The sequence below is a fragment of the Vanessa atalanta genome, chromosome Z (genome assembly GCF_905147765.1).
Source record: "Vanessa atalanta chromosome Z, ilVanAtal1.2, whole genome shotgun sequence".
In the NCBI taxonomy this organism is placed as follows: domain Eukaryota; kingdom Metazoa; phylum Arthropoda; class Insecta; order Lepidoptera; family Nymphalidae; genus Vanessa; species Vanessa atalanta.
In genome coordinates, this window is record NC_061902.1 from 16,221,717 (window position 1) to 16,240,525 (window position 18,809).

Here is an 18,809-nt window from a genome sequence, read left to right on the forward strand (position 1 = left end):
AACAGTCTTATTCTGGTAACGGCTACATTGCATCGCGATCGCTAGCCAGTAGCCTCAAGCCTGACTCGTATCGCCACGTCGCCGCTTCGATTAAGACGTCTTTAAGTTAATTGTATAGTTTAAATTATATTTTTAACTACTTGTGTTATTTGTTTTTAAATAAAAAGACGATTATTTGAAAAAGTACTAGTCAGTCTTTTCTAAATACTTCGTACTGCTTATCAGTTGTTTCGAAACTTTATTATAGCATTTATCAAAAAGGTATTTGCGTAAATCAAGATTAAACAGCTTCTATGCGGAATTTATAATATTTATTTGTTTATTTGGCATGCATAGCTAGTTACAGTCAGTAAAAACGAAACATTATACATAAAAATAAAGCTAGATTCTATAGCATATGAAACAATGCGTGCGCGACAGCGAAATTAGATAGCTAGTCAAGTAATATTAAAATACAAGTCCGAGCGACTTCATGATTCATGTAAAAGTTTTGAGGAAGTTTTTGATTGATATGATTTGATGTGATGTGTGTCTCGACAAAACGTATAGCGGTGTTTTCAAAAAAAAAAAAATGATGTAGCTTATGTAATAAGAAATACGTCATCAAACTTCGTTTTAAACGCTTACTATGATAGAATAACCTATAATCTTGTATTGTTTAAAAAGGTAGGCGTCATTACGCCCCGTCATTAGCAGAAAATGAAGCCAGAAATTCAATTTCAGAATTTAATTAAATAAGTCCGCTGAATATTGCTAGGGCATAATAATTATTGTAAAATCGATTCCCTGGAAATCTAAAATTGTAGCCGACGTATTGACGGTCTATTTGTCAAGCTTCCATGTCCGAGTTTCATAGTAACAGTGTTCCGCTGAAAGCGCGGAGCACACTGTAGTATTATTACTTGTTTATTTTTTATTAATTTAGGTAAAGCTGCCAAGTCAATTTCTCACCAATGGCAAGGATCACGAACTATTCCTCGAGACGTCAATGCGAACTTAGCTGATCCCTGTACATGGACTTTGACTCTCACTTGTAACCAGAGTTTATGTGAGTTACAGAAATATGTGTGGTGCATCCGCAACACCACCCACACTGATCGGAAAAGTCGTACCATGACATAATGAACGTAATGCTGACTTAATTTTTTCATCGTTTGTCATTTGTCACTTTTTAGCATTATTACAGTATATATTTGTGGTGTCGCCTGCATCCCAGTTACCGAGACGGCCTACCTCGTTCGAATACCTCTACTCCACAGATAGAAGCTATTTCCGTTTCTGAAGCTTCATTACATGCATAAGGGACTTAACAGATTAGGTCGGACGACTGACAAACTCGGCCTCATATCTATTATTTCAACGGTGAACTAGCAACCGTCATGGGTCCTGTATTGTCACTTAGCCTGTTAGTTCTTCTTCCTCACGTTTGTGTGTAACACGAGGAATGTAATCATGTCCGTAGTCGATAGAAGCACACATGTATATCTAAAACTCGGCTTCGCATCGACAATGACATCCGCGACATGAGCAAATATGATTACTTTCAATCAGGAGCTAATGAATCGTTTGCGTGTTTTTTCTTCTATAAAAATCATCAAGGTCACTTTAGACAATCTTCAGCATGCTTAATTATAGACTCATAAATGATAAAATGGTAAATTAAATTGATGGGAATATAACCCGTGAAACTAACCATGAACCAATACATGGTTAGTTTAGTTATTTAGTTTTAGCTGCAAAAAAATAACGATGTAATCCTAGATGGACTTTTAGTAGCAAAAAGTTAGCTTTCAGGTACTCTACAACAAAATAATCCTCAATATCCCCTTTGTTACGTCAATATTTTTGCGCATTTTAGCGTGGAATTTTAAATATTCATATGTATGCCTATACGGATATCGTTATTGATTATCTCTCAAACGAAAATTGTAATGATCTCTGGGCAGATAATAATTATAATTATACTTAAATGTTATGGATGGTTATAATTGTAAGAGTTACAAGAGGCTAGGCAAAGTTGAGGATATTCTTTATCGGTTAAGATACTTTACAGCAATTAAGTTTTAATCTCCGTTTCAGCCGTTTGTAATATGTTTGTTCAGTGTTTCGGATTCCCGGAGCTAATGCGGACTAATTGTTTCTATTAACCCGATTGTATTCTTGATTCTTAATCTCTTTTAATCGCTGTATGCAATATTAAATATTATTGAATTGTTGTTTGGATTTTATATTTATTTCACTACGAGGTAATATTTTTATTTAATCAAACGTTGTTTGCAGATCTAATTACATACATTCCTATGTGAACGATGCTTCTTACGAGCTGCAGATTTTTGAAAATCTATTGACGAACGCTATTGCCGAATTGTTTTTCCAACTGCGAGCTTTAGCTCCAACTTCAATGCAGCATGAGGCTACATCGAAGGTCCGACTGTTCATTTCAATATTCAGAGTAATGAATTAATTAATTAATAATTTATAAAAAATAAATTCAATACTGAAATTAAGAACAACTCATTTATTCACATCTCAAATAACATTTCGGCCACAGGCGGAATATTTAATGATTTAAATTGCAAATATAATATTAATTATTGAACTTGGCGTGTTTATTTACCCATATATGTATAATGATTCTATCATACAGCTATGTGTTTTAAGAGAATCAGACTTTTACAAGCACTTCGTGAATTTACCGGATTACATTGAGTGTACATCTACAATCGCTCCGTAAAGTGGTTTTGGGCGAGAAGAACCGGCAATAAACTCAGTAGGTACTCATTTCCGACATTCAAAGAAAAAGTTATGTCAATCAAATACAATTACATTTATACATCTATATAGAGTCTAAAACATAACAACTCGTAATGTCCCACGGCTCGGCTAAAGCCTTCTTTCTATATGTCATTCGAATTCGACGCGAATATTTTTAAATATTCCCCGAATACTCGAAACCGGCTAGACAGATTTGGATGACTTATGCCCATCCATTTTATTCAAGTTTTGCTTACGGTTTTACTTAAAAATCTTTTCCCCAGTTTCAATGTTGCATTGCTGACGCAACATTTAAAGTAGCGACTATAACGGCTCATTACTTGTTACTCAAAGTAATCGCTCATTTATGTAAATTTACAATTTTGTTATAAATTTAGAAATCGGTTCCCATTGAGAATTATTCAATTATTCTACTGGATCCTATCTCTATGTACTCTATGATTGTTTCGGTCATTTACTAGATTGTCACTAATTTTAGCTTGAAAAGGATTTTGTTTTGTTTAGTGGTAACGTAACAAAATATTTCGATTATTAAAGGACGCGCAGCCAGCTAAATTTCAGATTTTCATTTCCAGGACCTGAGCTTATTTCTATAACCTTTTTCTATCTACAACTACTGGTAGTATTGTTTTTTTTTATTTGCTTGGTTGTGGTTTATTTCTTTTAAATATAAGATGATGATAATTACAAAGCTCTGTCACAGCTGTTGCGCGCTCGAAACAGACCTAGATTATTTGAAAATATTATTAATTATCCAGACTTGGTCTTAAAAACTTATAACAATGCCAGTTTAAATAAAAAATAATAATAAAGAATCTTCATAATTTTTAATATTGAGTAAATTTCATGTTTTTATATATACGTACAATATTTTAATTTTACCTTTGAACTAGGTTTCCCTCTGTAAAATCAAGTAAAAGTTCAGCAATTTCGCTTTTAGAGCGAGATCTTATGCTGTTTTATATTCATTGAGATTTGTAAGAACGTTTACCGAGCTAACTGTATTATCGAGATCGGATCCTTATATTCTCTACGTACTATATTATAGTACGTAAAGTTTGTACTTTTTATTATATTAGTATGTATTTAGGATATTGTCCGCACTGAGCAATGTGAATTAACAGTAAAAGATTTAATGGATTACACAAATTGAAATAAAAGTAACACAAGCCTTTTTTCAAGATGTGAAAATAGACTGACTGTCAATCCAGTAGTGTCATATTGAGCTACTTATTAGATAGACAGGAGGGATGCTTATGCAGCATCTACCCTATGCACATTAGTATGCTAACAGTACCATTCACTGTTAACACATGTTTGCTGTCGAATTTTGACGAATAACAAAATTAATTACGTACGAATTTCGACCAATGGACGATCACTAGTATAAGTACAGTGATGCAGCTTACGCTCGCGTACTGCCTTTCTTGACTCCAACTCTTTAACTTTAGTTAAATTATTTAGGACACATGTATTAATCCTTATCAAACTTAATTTAAAGGTTTTTCTCCAAATGAAAATATCCATTTACATTTCGCAATTTGTATTTGGACTAGCAATTCGGATACATACACAGCACTAAGACAATACATTACGCATACATATGTACCTCGTACGACGTATGTGGCGTTGCAATAGACGTAGGCTGTTGTGAGCTGTTGTACCGTAAGATGTATTAGCACTGAACACGGTCGGATCAAAACGCTCGTTTATTTGACAATCGATCATCAGACTACACCCACTCGCTACGCGCATACAGTCAAGACGAAGAAACGTCTTCGACTAAATAACAGGAATGCAATAAATAAATGAAGTGAACTCGATTTGTGTTTTTATTCAAAGGTTTCATACGTTACTATAATAACTATACACTTCAAACGGTCTGTCGGTCAGTAGACCGTTTGAAGTGGCTGCCAGTTTATACGGTTAACCGGTGGAGCCCGCGTCCTCGGTCCGCTATTTGCTTTTGTTGGTAATTCTTAACGAAGGTGTTTCTCGAGTTGATCGCCCCGCCATTGTTATCGTCGTAGTCGCGGCCGGCGCTTATTGTTCATTACATTTATTGAATGGTTTGTGTATATTATTTGATATTTTCTCCAATAAGCTCACTTCTTCCAGTCTCTGTGACCGAGTGCGGTAAGTCCGCGCTGAGATACATTCTCAGATGGAAATATTTTTCGATAAATGTATATCCTTTGTAGGACTTGGTTGAGCTTTATTGATATAAGAGTTCTTAGAGTGAAAACTAAACGAATGACTGTGGCTTTAACGGCCCTAACGACGACATCCGTCTAGCCATCTAGTCATTGGCAATTAAGATGACACAGTTAGGCAGTCACAACTATGAAATTGCAATGACAGGATCAGTGATAGAATGAACTGGCCATTGTTATCTCATAATAAGTAAGAACTAATTTCATTTCGAATAATGTTTAAAACGTCTATTTAAATAAAGGAGGTTGTTTTTTAAATTTAATATTTGTATTTGAACCAACGAACTTGTATTTGACGTAATTCATTACTCCTCTAATACTCGATATTCCACTAAATAATAACTCTATAATCCAAAAATGATTAAATTCTGCTCAAAGAATTTTTACGCCGACTATTTTTGATATTCATAAGCTTTTAACCGCTATTCAATATATTTTTAATTTATCCTTCATCATTTAATTAAATCGCTCTCTTCTGTGTTTTTCTCATTCCCGAATCCGGGCTTATTAAATATGAGCCGAAATGACTCTGGGACTGTAATACGTGGATATTACCTAAAGATTGCGGGTTCAAAAACAAGCAAGCACCATTGAGCTCCCGTATAATATCCTTCGGCTGAAATTACCAAGCGGCGTTGAGGCAGCCTGGTGGATTAGGCTTCAGCCGTTCTCCTTCACAAGAAGGATGGCCTTTGTCCAGCAGTTGAACATTAAGTGGCGGTAACTTTAGATGTGTAATCGTGGCTTTAGGCCGGCGGGGGTTTAGGGGTCCAAATAACTTCTTTGACGTTGTGGCAGATGTGACAATAAAATAAAATAAATAGTTCTAAACGTCTAGGAGAGTTTAGTTTCAGATTTATTTCTATCTAAACTTCTTTCTTAAATTTCTTAATCCTAAGTGATGAATTTTCAAGAGTCTTTTCTCAGTGCTCACCTTCGTTTCAAAAGGAATTCTTGTGCAAATATCATCCTCTTAGGCGTCTCGTACAGGTTCAGACTACGCTTTGTATGTCACTCAGTCAGTTCACGTCGACACCCCCATCCCCCATGGAATTACTTTAATATAATATTTCATTATATTATATTTTAATATTTTTTTCCATTTCGCATTGTAATTATGATACCATGCTTGCAAAAATTATAAGGAAAAGATACATTTGACCGAACCGATGGAATAATTGCAATTTTAGATTTTTAAAAATGCATGAACAGTAATGGGGCTGAACAGTGCCAGTTTTCGTTAATTAAGCCAATAAATCAAAGATATTTTTAGTTTATTAATTTTACTGCAATAACCTCGAAAGTGCTAACTAAAATGACAAAGACATTTTACGTTTTTTTTTCAACAAGCGATGGAGGTAACTATCTATTCAATTACAGCCATGTTGTACTTTACTAACCGGCGTCGTTTAACTTAAGTTTTACTTTTTAAATTTAACGCATGCTACCAAATAGTTGTGTTCTAATCTAGCCAAGAAAATATTTTATTTTTATTTAACTGAAAACGTACTGGCTGAATGTCATTCAGGTCGCCGTTTAGTAAAACTAAAATAGTTGGCTGCGATTATGGGAATAAATAATACGTAAAGTCTATAAATACATAATGCTTATACCATATATCCAAAGAATAACCTCTTTACCAAAACATTTAAGCTTTGTGAATTGACTGGATTGTGGATGGGGACGTAGATTTATGTAAAATTATAATATACTAACTTAAACAATATATTTCCAAATATAATTGTCTCTGTTTTTTTTTTATTTGTAAAGATTAAATTTACTTGTAAAAATATACCAGATTTTCAAGCATAACATCGATCGACCTTGATACTATTTGTTCAACTTTTATTTGCCATTTTAATTTAAAAACTAACTGCTCTGTTTATAGTTGCAAATATACCGGATAAATATTGTTCGCCGGTTTCCACAAAGGTCTCATCACGATGAATGTGTGAAATAAAGTAACTATTTATATTTTGGGCTTTGCTTTGTATATTCGTGTATCTTTTTATAAAATCACAAACGCATTCGAATAAAATTATGTTGATCATCATACATCTACAGTATCAATTGCCTACACATTTTTTAAACCTTTGAAAATACTTTGATGTTGTGACTTGTGATCATGTTTCATTTTTTTCTTTTTTTGTGCAAAAAATTGGTGACTCTCATGAAAAAACAATGTGATGATGTTAAGCGCCCTCCGAGGTCGACACGGTATGGCACTAATCTTGCATATTAAAGTCTTACTAGCAATTGATGGTCGTAGAGAAAGAAAGATAATATATATTTTGTCATTTAATTCATCAAGTGTTGCATTTTCATCGATCATTAAATTTTCAATAATTAATATATTTGATTGCTCCCGTGTGTGCTCTCTATTATAATTTATACTTAGGCATTTCAGTAAACATTAATACAAATTCAATATGAAAACATGTATCGTATTCTGCTGGTAATCTGCTTTGAATTGGGAATCGAACATAACGTTCAATTGCGCTTTCGACTATTAACATAACAACATGTTGATTCCACGATACTAGGCCTGTGATATTTCATTAATTTTCAGTAAAATGAAACTTTTACAAATATTTGTATTATCGATTGCAAGCTACTTTTTTAACTTTGATCATTCGTCCGTATACACTCGCTTAACTTTGCCAAATAGTTTGTTCACGAATATCCGTTAATAATTGAGTTTAATAGTATCTAAAACAACAATTCAAAGCCGTATTTTAGGGTTTATAAACTTATGGTAGTCTTCAATTTGACTATCAATAAGTAAGTGTAATTGCTTCTATATTGAATTTAAATTTGAGTTTTGAGTTTAAGTTCTTGTTCTTAAATGATACACGCGTTGGTTTCGGTCAGTGTCGTGGCCGCACTCATTGGCTACTCGGAACATAACGATAGTGGAACGACAAAGTGTATGAGGATTAGTTAGTGTAAACCACTAGGTACTCGTGGTGAAAACGCATTGAAAAAACTTAAATATACCATTGAGGAGAACGGATTAGACTAGTAAATTAAGTTCAGGACTTAAATACTCGTGCTGGTGCACCACGAGTATTAATATCTTATGAACGGAAGTGGCGGAGGTGTGACTTCATGTTCAATTCCATGTTGTGTGATGAGGCTGGTATCACACGAGGGTTCGCTAATTGTTAAGAGAAAATGTTTTAAGCAGGATAAGTGTTAATTGAAGAGGAAATTGTGGATCCATCACAAATCACGAAGCAAGAGATGGAGATGGCCCTCAACCGACTGAGGGCTAGATCTACTGCCCCGGGTCCAGACGGGGTCCCAAGACGCGTCCTACGCGACGCTTTGGTGCTCCTAGGTGGGTGGTTGGGAACTATTTGACGAGTGTCTTTCTAGCGGGCAGTTCCCGAAGTCGTGGAAGGAGAGCAAATTGGTCCTGTTGCTGAACGGAGGCGTCCTCCAGACTCTTCAGGGCCTCTGACTCACAGCTGGCCTTTCAACGGCGGACGCTCTGAACGCCTTGAAGACCCGAACTACAGAGTCGCTAACCCGAGCGGACGTAGTCTTGGCGGTTTCGCTGGACGTGGCAAACGCCTTCAACAGTCAGAAGACTGTTCCAACAGTCCCTTATAGTCTCGAAAAGAATTTCGAGACTATAAGGGACTGTTGGAACCTCCGGGAACGTGTGGTCCTCTGGGTGGGGTTGATTGGCGAATTGTCCGGTTTCAGGTGGGTTGCGGCATTCCACAGGGGTCGGTTCACGAGCAACCGTCCTTCCCGGAATATTGGGGGTATTGTGTTACGCTGACAAAACTTTTATCACGGTGAGAGAACGGAATTTTCAAAAGCGGTCCGCCGAGAGCCGAGATCGAGAGGAAAACATCGTGAGAAAACCTGCATGTGTCTAATTTCAACGAAATTCTGCCTCGTGGTGAAATACAATCCAAACCTTCCCTGTGGCCCGGGAACTCCTCTTGTTTGAACGCCCACAACGGTGGGCCAACCATCGGGGCGTAACGGTAGCATAAACAAGCGATCCAGTGATAGAAAGAGTCCGACTCACACTTAACGGGATTCCTATAAAAATATTTTTTATTTAATAATATTTTGTTTGCACAAAATACATTTAAGACTGACTGAGACCTTGTTGTTGCTAAGCTGCAAAATTCTCTCGAATAACGTGTCTATAGGATAATATAGTGATGTGAGGGGGAGTTAAAGTCGCCTGTACCTAACGTATTCGAGCTGAAAGAAGAACAATCGGGGCTGCTGAGAGGTCCTGTCCGTGGGAGACGTGACGTTTATAGAACCAATTGTTTGCATGTCGGACAAGCAGTTTTGAAGCAAAATTGTTTTGTGTTTAGAAACAAAATTAATTTAAATCTACAAAACATGTACTGCTTCTGTAGTCTGAATTATTATTAAGCGTTGCTTTTTATCTGTGTCTATGTATACCGGATACATATATATATAAGTATTTTACATAAAACTTTACCACCTTTATTATTATGTATAATCATATATATTTTCTCAACAAAAACGTATATATTAGTATTATATTTCTTATGCCTAAGATAATCTCAACTTAACAACAATAGGATAACCACAATACAAAATAAATTGGAGACCCAAACGGCGTAAGTAATCGAGATTGTTTTAATAGAAATTTGATTAATTAATATATGAACTGAAAACGGTATTAAAATTAAGTTATATTAACCGAGTCGTGTACCTGTTCGTCGCTACGTCGTACAAAGAGAGCCCTTGTCGATTCAGAAGAGCTGTCCGTTTTGCGTTACCCCTTTTTCCGCATTCTCGGCGCGATAGTTTCTACGTGAAAAACTTGGCATTTTGTACGCTTTGTCACTTGACAGGACCAAACACGGCCCGCTTCATATCGAAAGCTACCGAGTTTATAAAGTATCGTTGGAGTGAAACTGATGTCAGCGACACGAGATCATCGTCACGTCATGTATTTGTATGTAATGTTGTTGTTAAATGGGAATGACTCTGAATGAACTCTATCTGTTATATCTGTAATATGTTATATAAGCATATTGTGTGCCAATTATTATCAGTACTATTCCATTTCTGAAAGCGGATAAAGAAATAAAAGTTCAAAAGATTTGTATAATAATCTGTTATAACAGAAGACCCCGTGGAGAGTGAAGATGGTCCAGTAGTTTGGCAATTTATCACGTATTACGCAGAAGAGTAATTCAATCACATTTTTAAAACTTAATCTTGTTGTCACTTTATGATTATTAAATTTCTAAGACTACTTTGCTATAAAAAGGTTAAATAAAATTATCATGACCTTCGTTTCATAACTTTATTTGCATTATATACGTGAGATTGACATACCTTAAATCATGAATCAATTAAGAAACAACAAGTTTGCTTGAAACTTGAGGTCTACAAATTAAAGCATTCCTAATAGGTATATAAGACATAATAACCGACCTTATATAATTATATCTTATAAAAGCACTGACTCTGACCTTTCAATTAAAAATCGAAGTACCTATTCGTCCCCTATTCCGATCCATAAAATAAATTAATAATACTGCCTTAATCAAAACTATTTTAAATAATAGAAAACCAATAAAATATTTTTTGGAAATGGTAAAAGGTTTGCTCGTATGTTTGTTGGTTTGTGTAAATGTTTTTTAAGTCTATTACAACAGTATTACAACTTTGACGATATTATAATATTTATTTATTAGTACATTACATACAAAATATTCCCGGTGCAAAACTTAGTTCTATTCGGATAACATTTATTTCTTAAGCTTTTCGCTAGATGGCGTAATGGGTCAAGTTGGACTAGAATAATTATATTTTGATCATAATTATATGCCGTGAAGATTTATTTTTAAAAGTATAATATTAGATATAATACATTTTTTCAATAGGTTTTTAATTGCTTTGATAATAGTATGACAATATTCACGTGACAATTTTAAATATTGTAACGCACTGTCGAGCGGATCTTTTCGGAACTTTATTAACTTGCGCTTATTTTGAAAGTTTTTCTTTTATATTAAACTATAAAAGTTAAATATAATAAACTTTGTCTTGTATATTTTAATTTTTGTCGACTATAGTTTAATTCGAAAATTATATTAGGTTGTGGTTGCTTGTACACTTAAAAAGTGTTTACTCAAATAAAATTATTTAGTTCAATTCATAACAAACATTTAAATTGAACTTTATTTAATATATCAGCTAAATCTTGTTCGTTAGGTCTAATTTTTTTAATTTAAATTTTGAGTTAACTTAAGTTTAAAATAAGGTAATTTGAGTTAAAAAAATAAAAGTAAAGCTGCAAGCAAGAGACGTTCTGAAAATGTTTCGGACGTATTATTGCAAAGTTTAAACTATATTCTAAGAAAACTACATAAAAGTTAAACACAAATTGAATAGTAATATAAATGTAATATTTAAAATTGTTTAATTGTTTAATTATTTACTGAGAATGGCACTGCTGTTTAACGTCAAAAACGTACAGTACGTTGTTCGGAACGCACCAATGTGAAAAGTGTTGCAAGTAAATAAATACTGTCTTTTTTGACAATTCTACTAGAGTAAATTGATGAAAATATCATCGGATGAGAAATATTTTGGTACATGATATATACAATAAATAAAGTGAATCAAATACTTTGCTAATATACTCAATATGTTTAGGTTTAGGTATCAGTTACTATTTTGTAAATGTGCTTGGTAGAGCGTAGTAGCTCAGTTAAATGAGTATGGCAACCCTACAGAATGTGTCCACCAATCAGTATGACAGTGAATATTGTTTAACTTGTCCTCTCCGAGTGTAGAACTGACTCGCGATCGAGAACGCTTTATCGTAATTTATCGGAAATACTTTATTAATGTTTATGCTCTCGATTTTTTTTTTAAATGCTATGTAACGTTTAACTCGTATAGACAATTTATTTAAAGTGAGTATTAATTTATTTCAACTGTGCGGGCTTTAGTTGTTTAGATGTTTACAACTTTTGGAGGAAGAGTTACGCGGTGTTTTTTTTTTAACTTGAAGTGTTGTCATTTGTTTTCATATCTTTTTGAAACTTTATGCGTGTTCTAGTCTTACTAAAGTTTATTTAAAATTATGCTCCGCGAAACTATTAATTATCAATTAATTACCCTAATTTATAAACGCTCTGGAATTGCGAGTGTCAATTTTTTTCGGTTAACTTTCCCGGTACAATAACAATAATTAAAGTGCCTTTGAAAAGTATATTACTTAATGAGTGATTTTTATTTTTGTTCTGCAAATAAATCAATTCCATTTTTTCATATAAAAACTAATTAACTTTAGTTAGTTTCAAATTTTTTTATTAAATGTTAATCGCGTTAGCACAACAGAAAACGCTGAATGATAAGATTAATTATGCATATATTTAAAATATAAAGTATACATAATTAAAATTTAAAATTTGTCAACCAAAGTTTCTAGGCAAAATCACATCAATGAAATTACTTAAAATTGAATAAATTGTACATGTATTAAGTTGTATATGCAACAGTAAACAAAATATTTTTAAGCCAAACTGAATAATGAAAAAGAGGATAGAATCTCATGTGGAATTGCAAAAGTAGTAGACAGTTTTATAAAATCACCCTTCTTTGATTTACACAAGATGGGAATTCCTCTGTCTGGTACCGTAGAAGTCAGTGGCTGATGTTTCTCTGTAACTATTGTAGCAAGACTGGTTTTCTGAGATAAAAGCATGCCTGTTGACTATTGTATAGAAATGGACCGGGGGTCTGTAAAAACACATTCACTGGGATACAATATACAGTCATAATCATCATAATGTTCCCCTCTATCGAACCGTACAGAGATTATGAGCCTTTCAAGTACATTTTAAAATCAACAAACCTAAATAACAAGAGTACTTTGCTGAAATCAGCGGTGTGCTGATTGTCATGCTCGGGGAGCAATGCTTTTGTAGTCTCCGATATATGCATTAATGATTTTTTTGTCACTGCATTGCTAGTACAATTCATATAGTAGCCATCCAAATTTATCAAAGTTATTTTAATAAATTGGTATTAGTTATTTGTACTGGGTAATTAAATATATCAGTGATGTTTTCTATTATAGCATTCCATGTTTGTATTAAGTTGGCATTGCGATATTTAATTGCGAAGTTTTAATTGCTACTGCAAATTGACATTGGACAAATGTGCTTACATGCGGTGCTCATGAAATAATAGAAGCAGCGCACCTCCGCCTCGCTCCACATGATGTGACACTATGCGTTTTTATTTATTTTCAAATGATTATAACTTCGTCTTATTTGTTTTATCATCGCATATACATTAATCTCAATGTATTGCTATATATAGCTCCAATACTCGTGCGATGTGAACAGCGATTTGTTATTTATGTGCAGCAAGATGCGCGTGCTCCGCATCCTGAGGTGCCGGCCCTTCTCCACTCGCGTGTTGGCGCTGCTGCTGATCGCGCTCGCCTTCGGCATCTACTGCTACTATTACACGGTGTCGCCGGCCTACCCTAAACCAGGTGAGTCCACGGGAACGTGAACGAGACGACAGCGGCGAGCTGGGCCTCGGTGAGTAGGTACATCTCTTAACAGTTACAGGCGCTGAGCGGCGGAGCGAAGCTGGAGTGATGTTGATCTTAATATCAATTATAAAAAGAAAATTCGTGTAGAGAACTAACAATATAACTAAATTTCAAATCATTTTTATTCAACACATAACGTTATCTATTGAAATAATAAATTGTAATACAAAATATACTAGAGCCAACAAGCAATGTAACAATTTAATGCACGGCAGAAGGAAACTAAGCATAGCAGTCCTAATTAATAATAAAATATATGCTCCGCCGCGATAAGGCAGCTCTCGGTACGAGGCAAATTCGCTTGAAAAACTTCTTTATCAGCTGCTTATAATGTCTGCGCTAACGAGCTCAGTGTATATGAACACACAAATCAAAATTAGATAAATATTATATTGCAACATTTTAGCCGACGATTATAACTAAAATAACACAGACCTACAAGCCTGCTAAAAAATGTTTAACCTTCAATCAGCGAATACAGCGTATCAATACTATATTTTTTTCTAATCCAAATAATCTTGAACCTACCTAAGTTCTAAGTAAAATAAGGGCCGAGCTAACCCAGCGGGTAGAAAATGTTGTTTCAAGACGAAGACCGTGAGTTCAACCGAATAAAAAAATAAACGCGCACAAGCACCGCTGTTTTCACGTGCTTGTTTAATTTATAAATCTGAAAACTGTGTGTTGCCGCACTGTCAGCGTGATAAAGTGAGTCTCTAACCTATATAACAGATAATATAATAAGAGTATTTTTCCAATGGCGAAGAACTTATATCGTTTTTAATCGATAAGAATCTATTACAACGCGGGTTGTTGGATATACAAACATCAGGTTTTTCCTCACGATGTTTTCTTTCAACGCCGAGCACGAGATGAATTATAAACTATTTTACAAATATGCACCATGAAAATTCGGTGGTCTTGCCCGGGTTTGAATCCGCAATCGTCGGTTAAGATGCACACGTTCTAACCACTCTAACCATTGGGCGATCTAGGCTCTCTTAAATATACATGTAAAAATAATAAATGTACATGCTATGACAAGCGCGCGAGATAGGAATCTACGATATGAAAATTAAATTCCATGTCATGCAGTCGAGTATATGTTGTACAGGAAAAATTTCAATATTAACGTCTGATTGAAAATTTTCATAATATTTTGAACGGATATCTATTAGATATTACATAACATTTATGTGATAACCAACCTTAGGTAAAATGTCAAAAACTTTGTAAACAAGCCAACGGTTCATAAATATAAACCGATTCGTCAAGAGGCAATTTGAAGTCTTAGTAATTCTACATATACAGTACGGCGTTGTGACGCATGTCAATAGAGGAAAAAACATCGAACCACACTTAAGTAGCATAATTAACATGAATGCTCACACTTCACCTTGGACTAATTATAACTTAATGAGGGATATACACGCATACGCCGGCCACTTAGCCCACAACAACCGCTCACACGGCTCAAGTCGTCGCGAAGCCACGCGGGCGACGATTGAGCCAACTTCAATTTCCAAGTGGCCATAAGCGTTACCAATCAAATGAGACTGAAATTAATGGAAGGTGTCGAGGGGGTAAGGTATCGACCACTATTTAGGCGATCGAATTGCGCCGGTTTCTACCGAGATAGAAAAACGAAATATAAGGATTATTTTCATATTTTATGTATTTATTATTTATTCAATATGCGAGGAGTAAATTATCCGACGCACAATGTATCGCTCGTAGCGTTAGTGAGCGGTGCCAGTTAGTGGTCGCGCATATTTATTTGATCAGGTCAATAGAATAATATGCGGGATAGTGACGCGCGCGCAAGGGAACATGGATCTGTAAGCGCTGCCGGAGGCGGGCGTCGCGACGCGTTTTATCACTCCCCGGCTCAATTCACTGCCTGACTCCTCGCTCGCACGCGTCCGATGCTATATGCTTAGGTATGCCAACACATAGACAAACTCCATTTCTATTTTAATGCACTCTGTTTCACAAAAAAATGATGTGTTACGTTAGCCGAATTTTCAGGTGCTTTAGATTTAGTTACTCAACATTACAACATTAACAGTCTGTAAATTTCCCACTGACACTTTCTACAACACTAATGACTTTTTAGTTGACCGCACACCTTGGGAATGAGATGATCGAGCTTCAAATCAAAAATATGTTTATTATTGTAGCATGAAAATAAAAAAAGTAATATATATCCCGCTGAGTTTCTTTCGCCGGTTCTTCTCGGTGATAGATTTTTGACTATCAATAAGCAAGCGTAAACACTATATTGAAAAATTTTTTTACCTTGACTTTGACTGCTGGGCTAAGCCCTCCTCCCCTTACGAGAAGAAGGTTTGGAGCATATTCCACCACGCTGCTCCAATGCGGGTTAGTGATTACACATGGTAGAAATTCGTTGAATTTTTTTCTTTACCGCTGAACACGAGATGAATTATAAACACAAATTAAGCACATGAAAATTAATTGAAATAAAACTAGTTTTTAACGGATTTAATCGCGTATATTAATTATTTTAACATTCCGACGTTTCGAGCACTTTGCAGTGTTCGTGGTCACGGGCAGTCTGCCCGTTAAAAACTTTTATTTCAATGTGTAATAATCGCGAAAATCTAAGACAACATTACATGAAAATTCAGTTTTGCTTGCCTGGGCTTGAAACCGCAGTCATCGGTTAAGATGCACGCGTTCTAACCACTGGGTCATCTCGGCTCTCGACTTACATAATTACTCAATTCCTTTATACGCGGTGGAGTGAAACGTCGCATGGTGACACGTGTCGGGGAAATCCTGCCACATGTCTATGCTGACGCTCACTGGATCAGCGTGGTGAAATAAACTCTAAACTTGACACACGACAGGACACGAGCCCTTTGCCGAGCAATGTTTCGTTTTTATTGCTTTTTAAAGTATTCAGGATTATTTTCGATTAAATTATATATGTACCAATATTGAGATAAGATTATATAATTCTCATTACCTTAAGATTGCATCGGTTTGAGTCATCAAACACAAATAAGCTCCATACGCCCCTAAAATGTTTTAATGTCGTGATCGAGCCGTGGTAATAATTTATCGTAAATCTCATTCGTCAGGCTACGAACTCGTAGTTAGTTATTTAGCATGTAGCCGCTGCCGGCTTGTGGACGTGTGGCCGGCCGGGACAGTGACGACTTTTGCTCAGATGCAGATTGCCTTTGAAACTCATACTAGCCGCGTTATAATGCGTTTATATACTGAATACTTGAATACAGAATCTTTATTTACCAAAGTTCCGAAGTACTTATATTTGTGTGGGTGCACTCTATTATATCTATTTTTTGGAAAGTTTTTGAGGCTGGAAGAACAATTGGCGTTCTAATAAAAAAGGATGAGATGTATGCGAAGCTCAATTAAAGTTGATTGGGATTACAATTAGCTACACCCGCAAATAAAACCAGCAGATATAATTATATATGTAATGTGTGCAGTCTGCTGTGGCCTAGGCGACTAGGGAAGTTTTATTAACTTTAATTAGAAATATATCTAATTGGCAAAACGTGACGCGCAGTCGTATCTTAAATCCAACAAACCCACAGTGTTAACGTATACACACATATGGGAAATATTTAGCAAACAAGCAGCAAGAATATGCAACATGAAATATGGTAGACGTAGTAATAAACACATCGATAAAGTTATTTATGTCACTGCACCGCCGACTTTTCGATAATACCAAATTTTTTATATTAATATCGACTTCCGCGTATTCTCAAATGCTAAAAATAAGCATTTTATAAAATGAAATGATTTATAACAGCCTCGTTTCGATAAAGCGTTAGAAATATGCACGTGGCGTCATCGTCTCGAAGTAGCTGGAGCGTAACAACGCGGCAGCTAATTAAAAGTTCGGTCAAATATTTAGTTTAATTATATTTACCGCGGGCCGCAGGCAGTCGCGGGCTCGTATTGCTCGATGCCTGTCCGAAATGTCTTCAGTTAACGTTAACTTATCGTACCTACTCGTGTTACTCGTGGTACGCCACCTATCACAGCGCCTCGATGTATTCGGTATTATGAATGTACTATACAAGTTATCATCAATAAACAGAAGCTAACATAAAAAAGTGCTATAGATGGGTGTATTTAGTTTTAAAATAAAGTATATCGTCAGTAATGTACACATGTTAAAACATATTTTATGATACGATTATGGATACTTAGATCGAACATCATCAACACTTTATAGCAAAACATTTGGTGGTTCCCCGGGCAGACTTACAGCTCTATTGCCGATCAGTTTTTTTATTATATTAAAGTAAAATGTAAATAAAAATATGTTCTAGGTGTCTAAGTAGGCAACGTCTTTTATGTCAAGAAATACATTATTTTAATTGGTTGCCGTAGTTTACGTGTTTTTTTTGTTCTTTTAAATCTACGACAAAAACAGTTTCTATGCCGTGTTACTCGGTAACGACTTAATTACAGCTTGGTGTTATTGCGTCATACTCAGCTCAATAAAAAATATTATTTTTTCGTTTTGTCTACAGCTGCAGTCTGATATTCTACAGTCTTATTTTGAATATAGTACGAATACGACATAAGCAACCTCCCCGCCGAGAGCGCGGATCGTGTGGGACTTTTGGATGGTGCCAGACTGCCAACTGAAAATCGTCTTGTCTTGGGTTATTGAGAACTCTTATTTTCTTCGCTAGCTGTAGCTGTAGAATCCGAAAGTCTGAATTTACGTGTCTTCCGAACTCTGGAGTTCGGAAGATTGCCTCGCAACAAACATTAAAAACATTAGGAATAAAATTTTTATTTTTAATATATTGATTATTTCAAAAAAGCGATACAATTATTGTCAATTTACATAATAATTGTATTGCTTTTATGAAATGCTCTTATTATGAAATGAGCTAGGAATGGATTTTACGAAAATCTGCTTTTATGAGGGTGCCAGTATCAAAAATTATAATTACTTAACTCGGCTAACTTATCTTCGCAATGTATTTGTTGTGTATATTTATATATATACACAACTAGTTCGTGCGTTGTCTGTATCTCAAGGATATAAAATTGCAGCAGCTCCATGCGTGGGCTGCGAGTTACTTACGCCGGTAACCGCTGCGTTATCGCTCGGCCAATTACTCGCTAACGAACTCTTTAATCGGATGTGTAATCTCCATATACGAGGGAAAAATTTCAAATCTCGATGATTTTTTCTTAAATTAACAATG

The 18,809-nt window shown here is 35.1% G+C and overlaps 1 protein-coding gene across 1 annotated transcript in view; it reads left to right on the forward strand.

Annotated features, from left to right (window-relative positions):
• The first annotated feature begins 11,788 nt into the window (after positions 1-11,788).
• The window catches only part of LOC125075755 (alpha-mannosidase 2), a 72,952-nt gene continuing 65,931 nt past the window's right edge, over positions 11,789-18,809 (forward strand). Inside the window, exons 1-2 of the mRNA XM_047687476.1 lie at positions 11,789-11,923; positions 13,385-13,515. Coding sequence (XP_047543432.1) covers positions 13,389-13,515 — 127 coding nt within the window. The 5' untranslated portion in view covers positions 11,789-11,923; positions 13,385-13,388. The remainder of the gene's footprint in view (positions 11,924-13,384; positions 13,516-18,809) is intronic.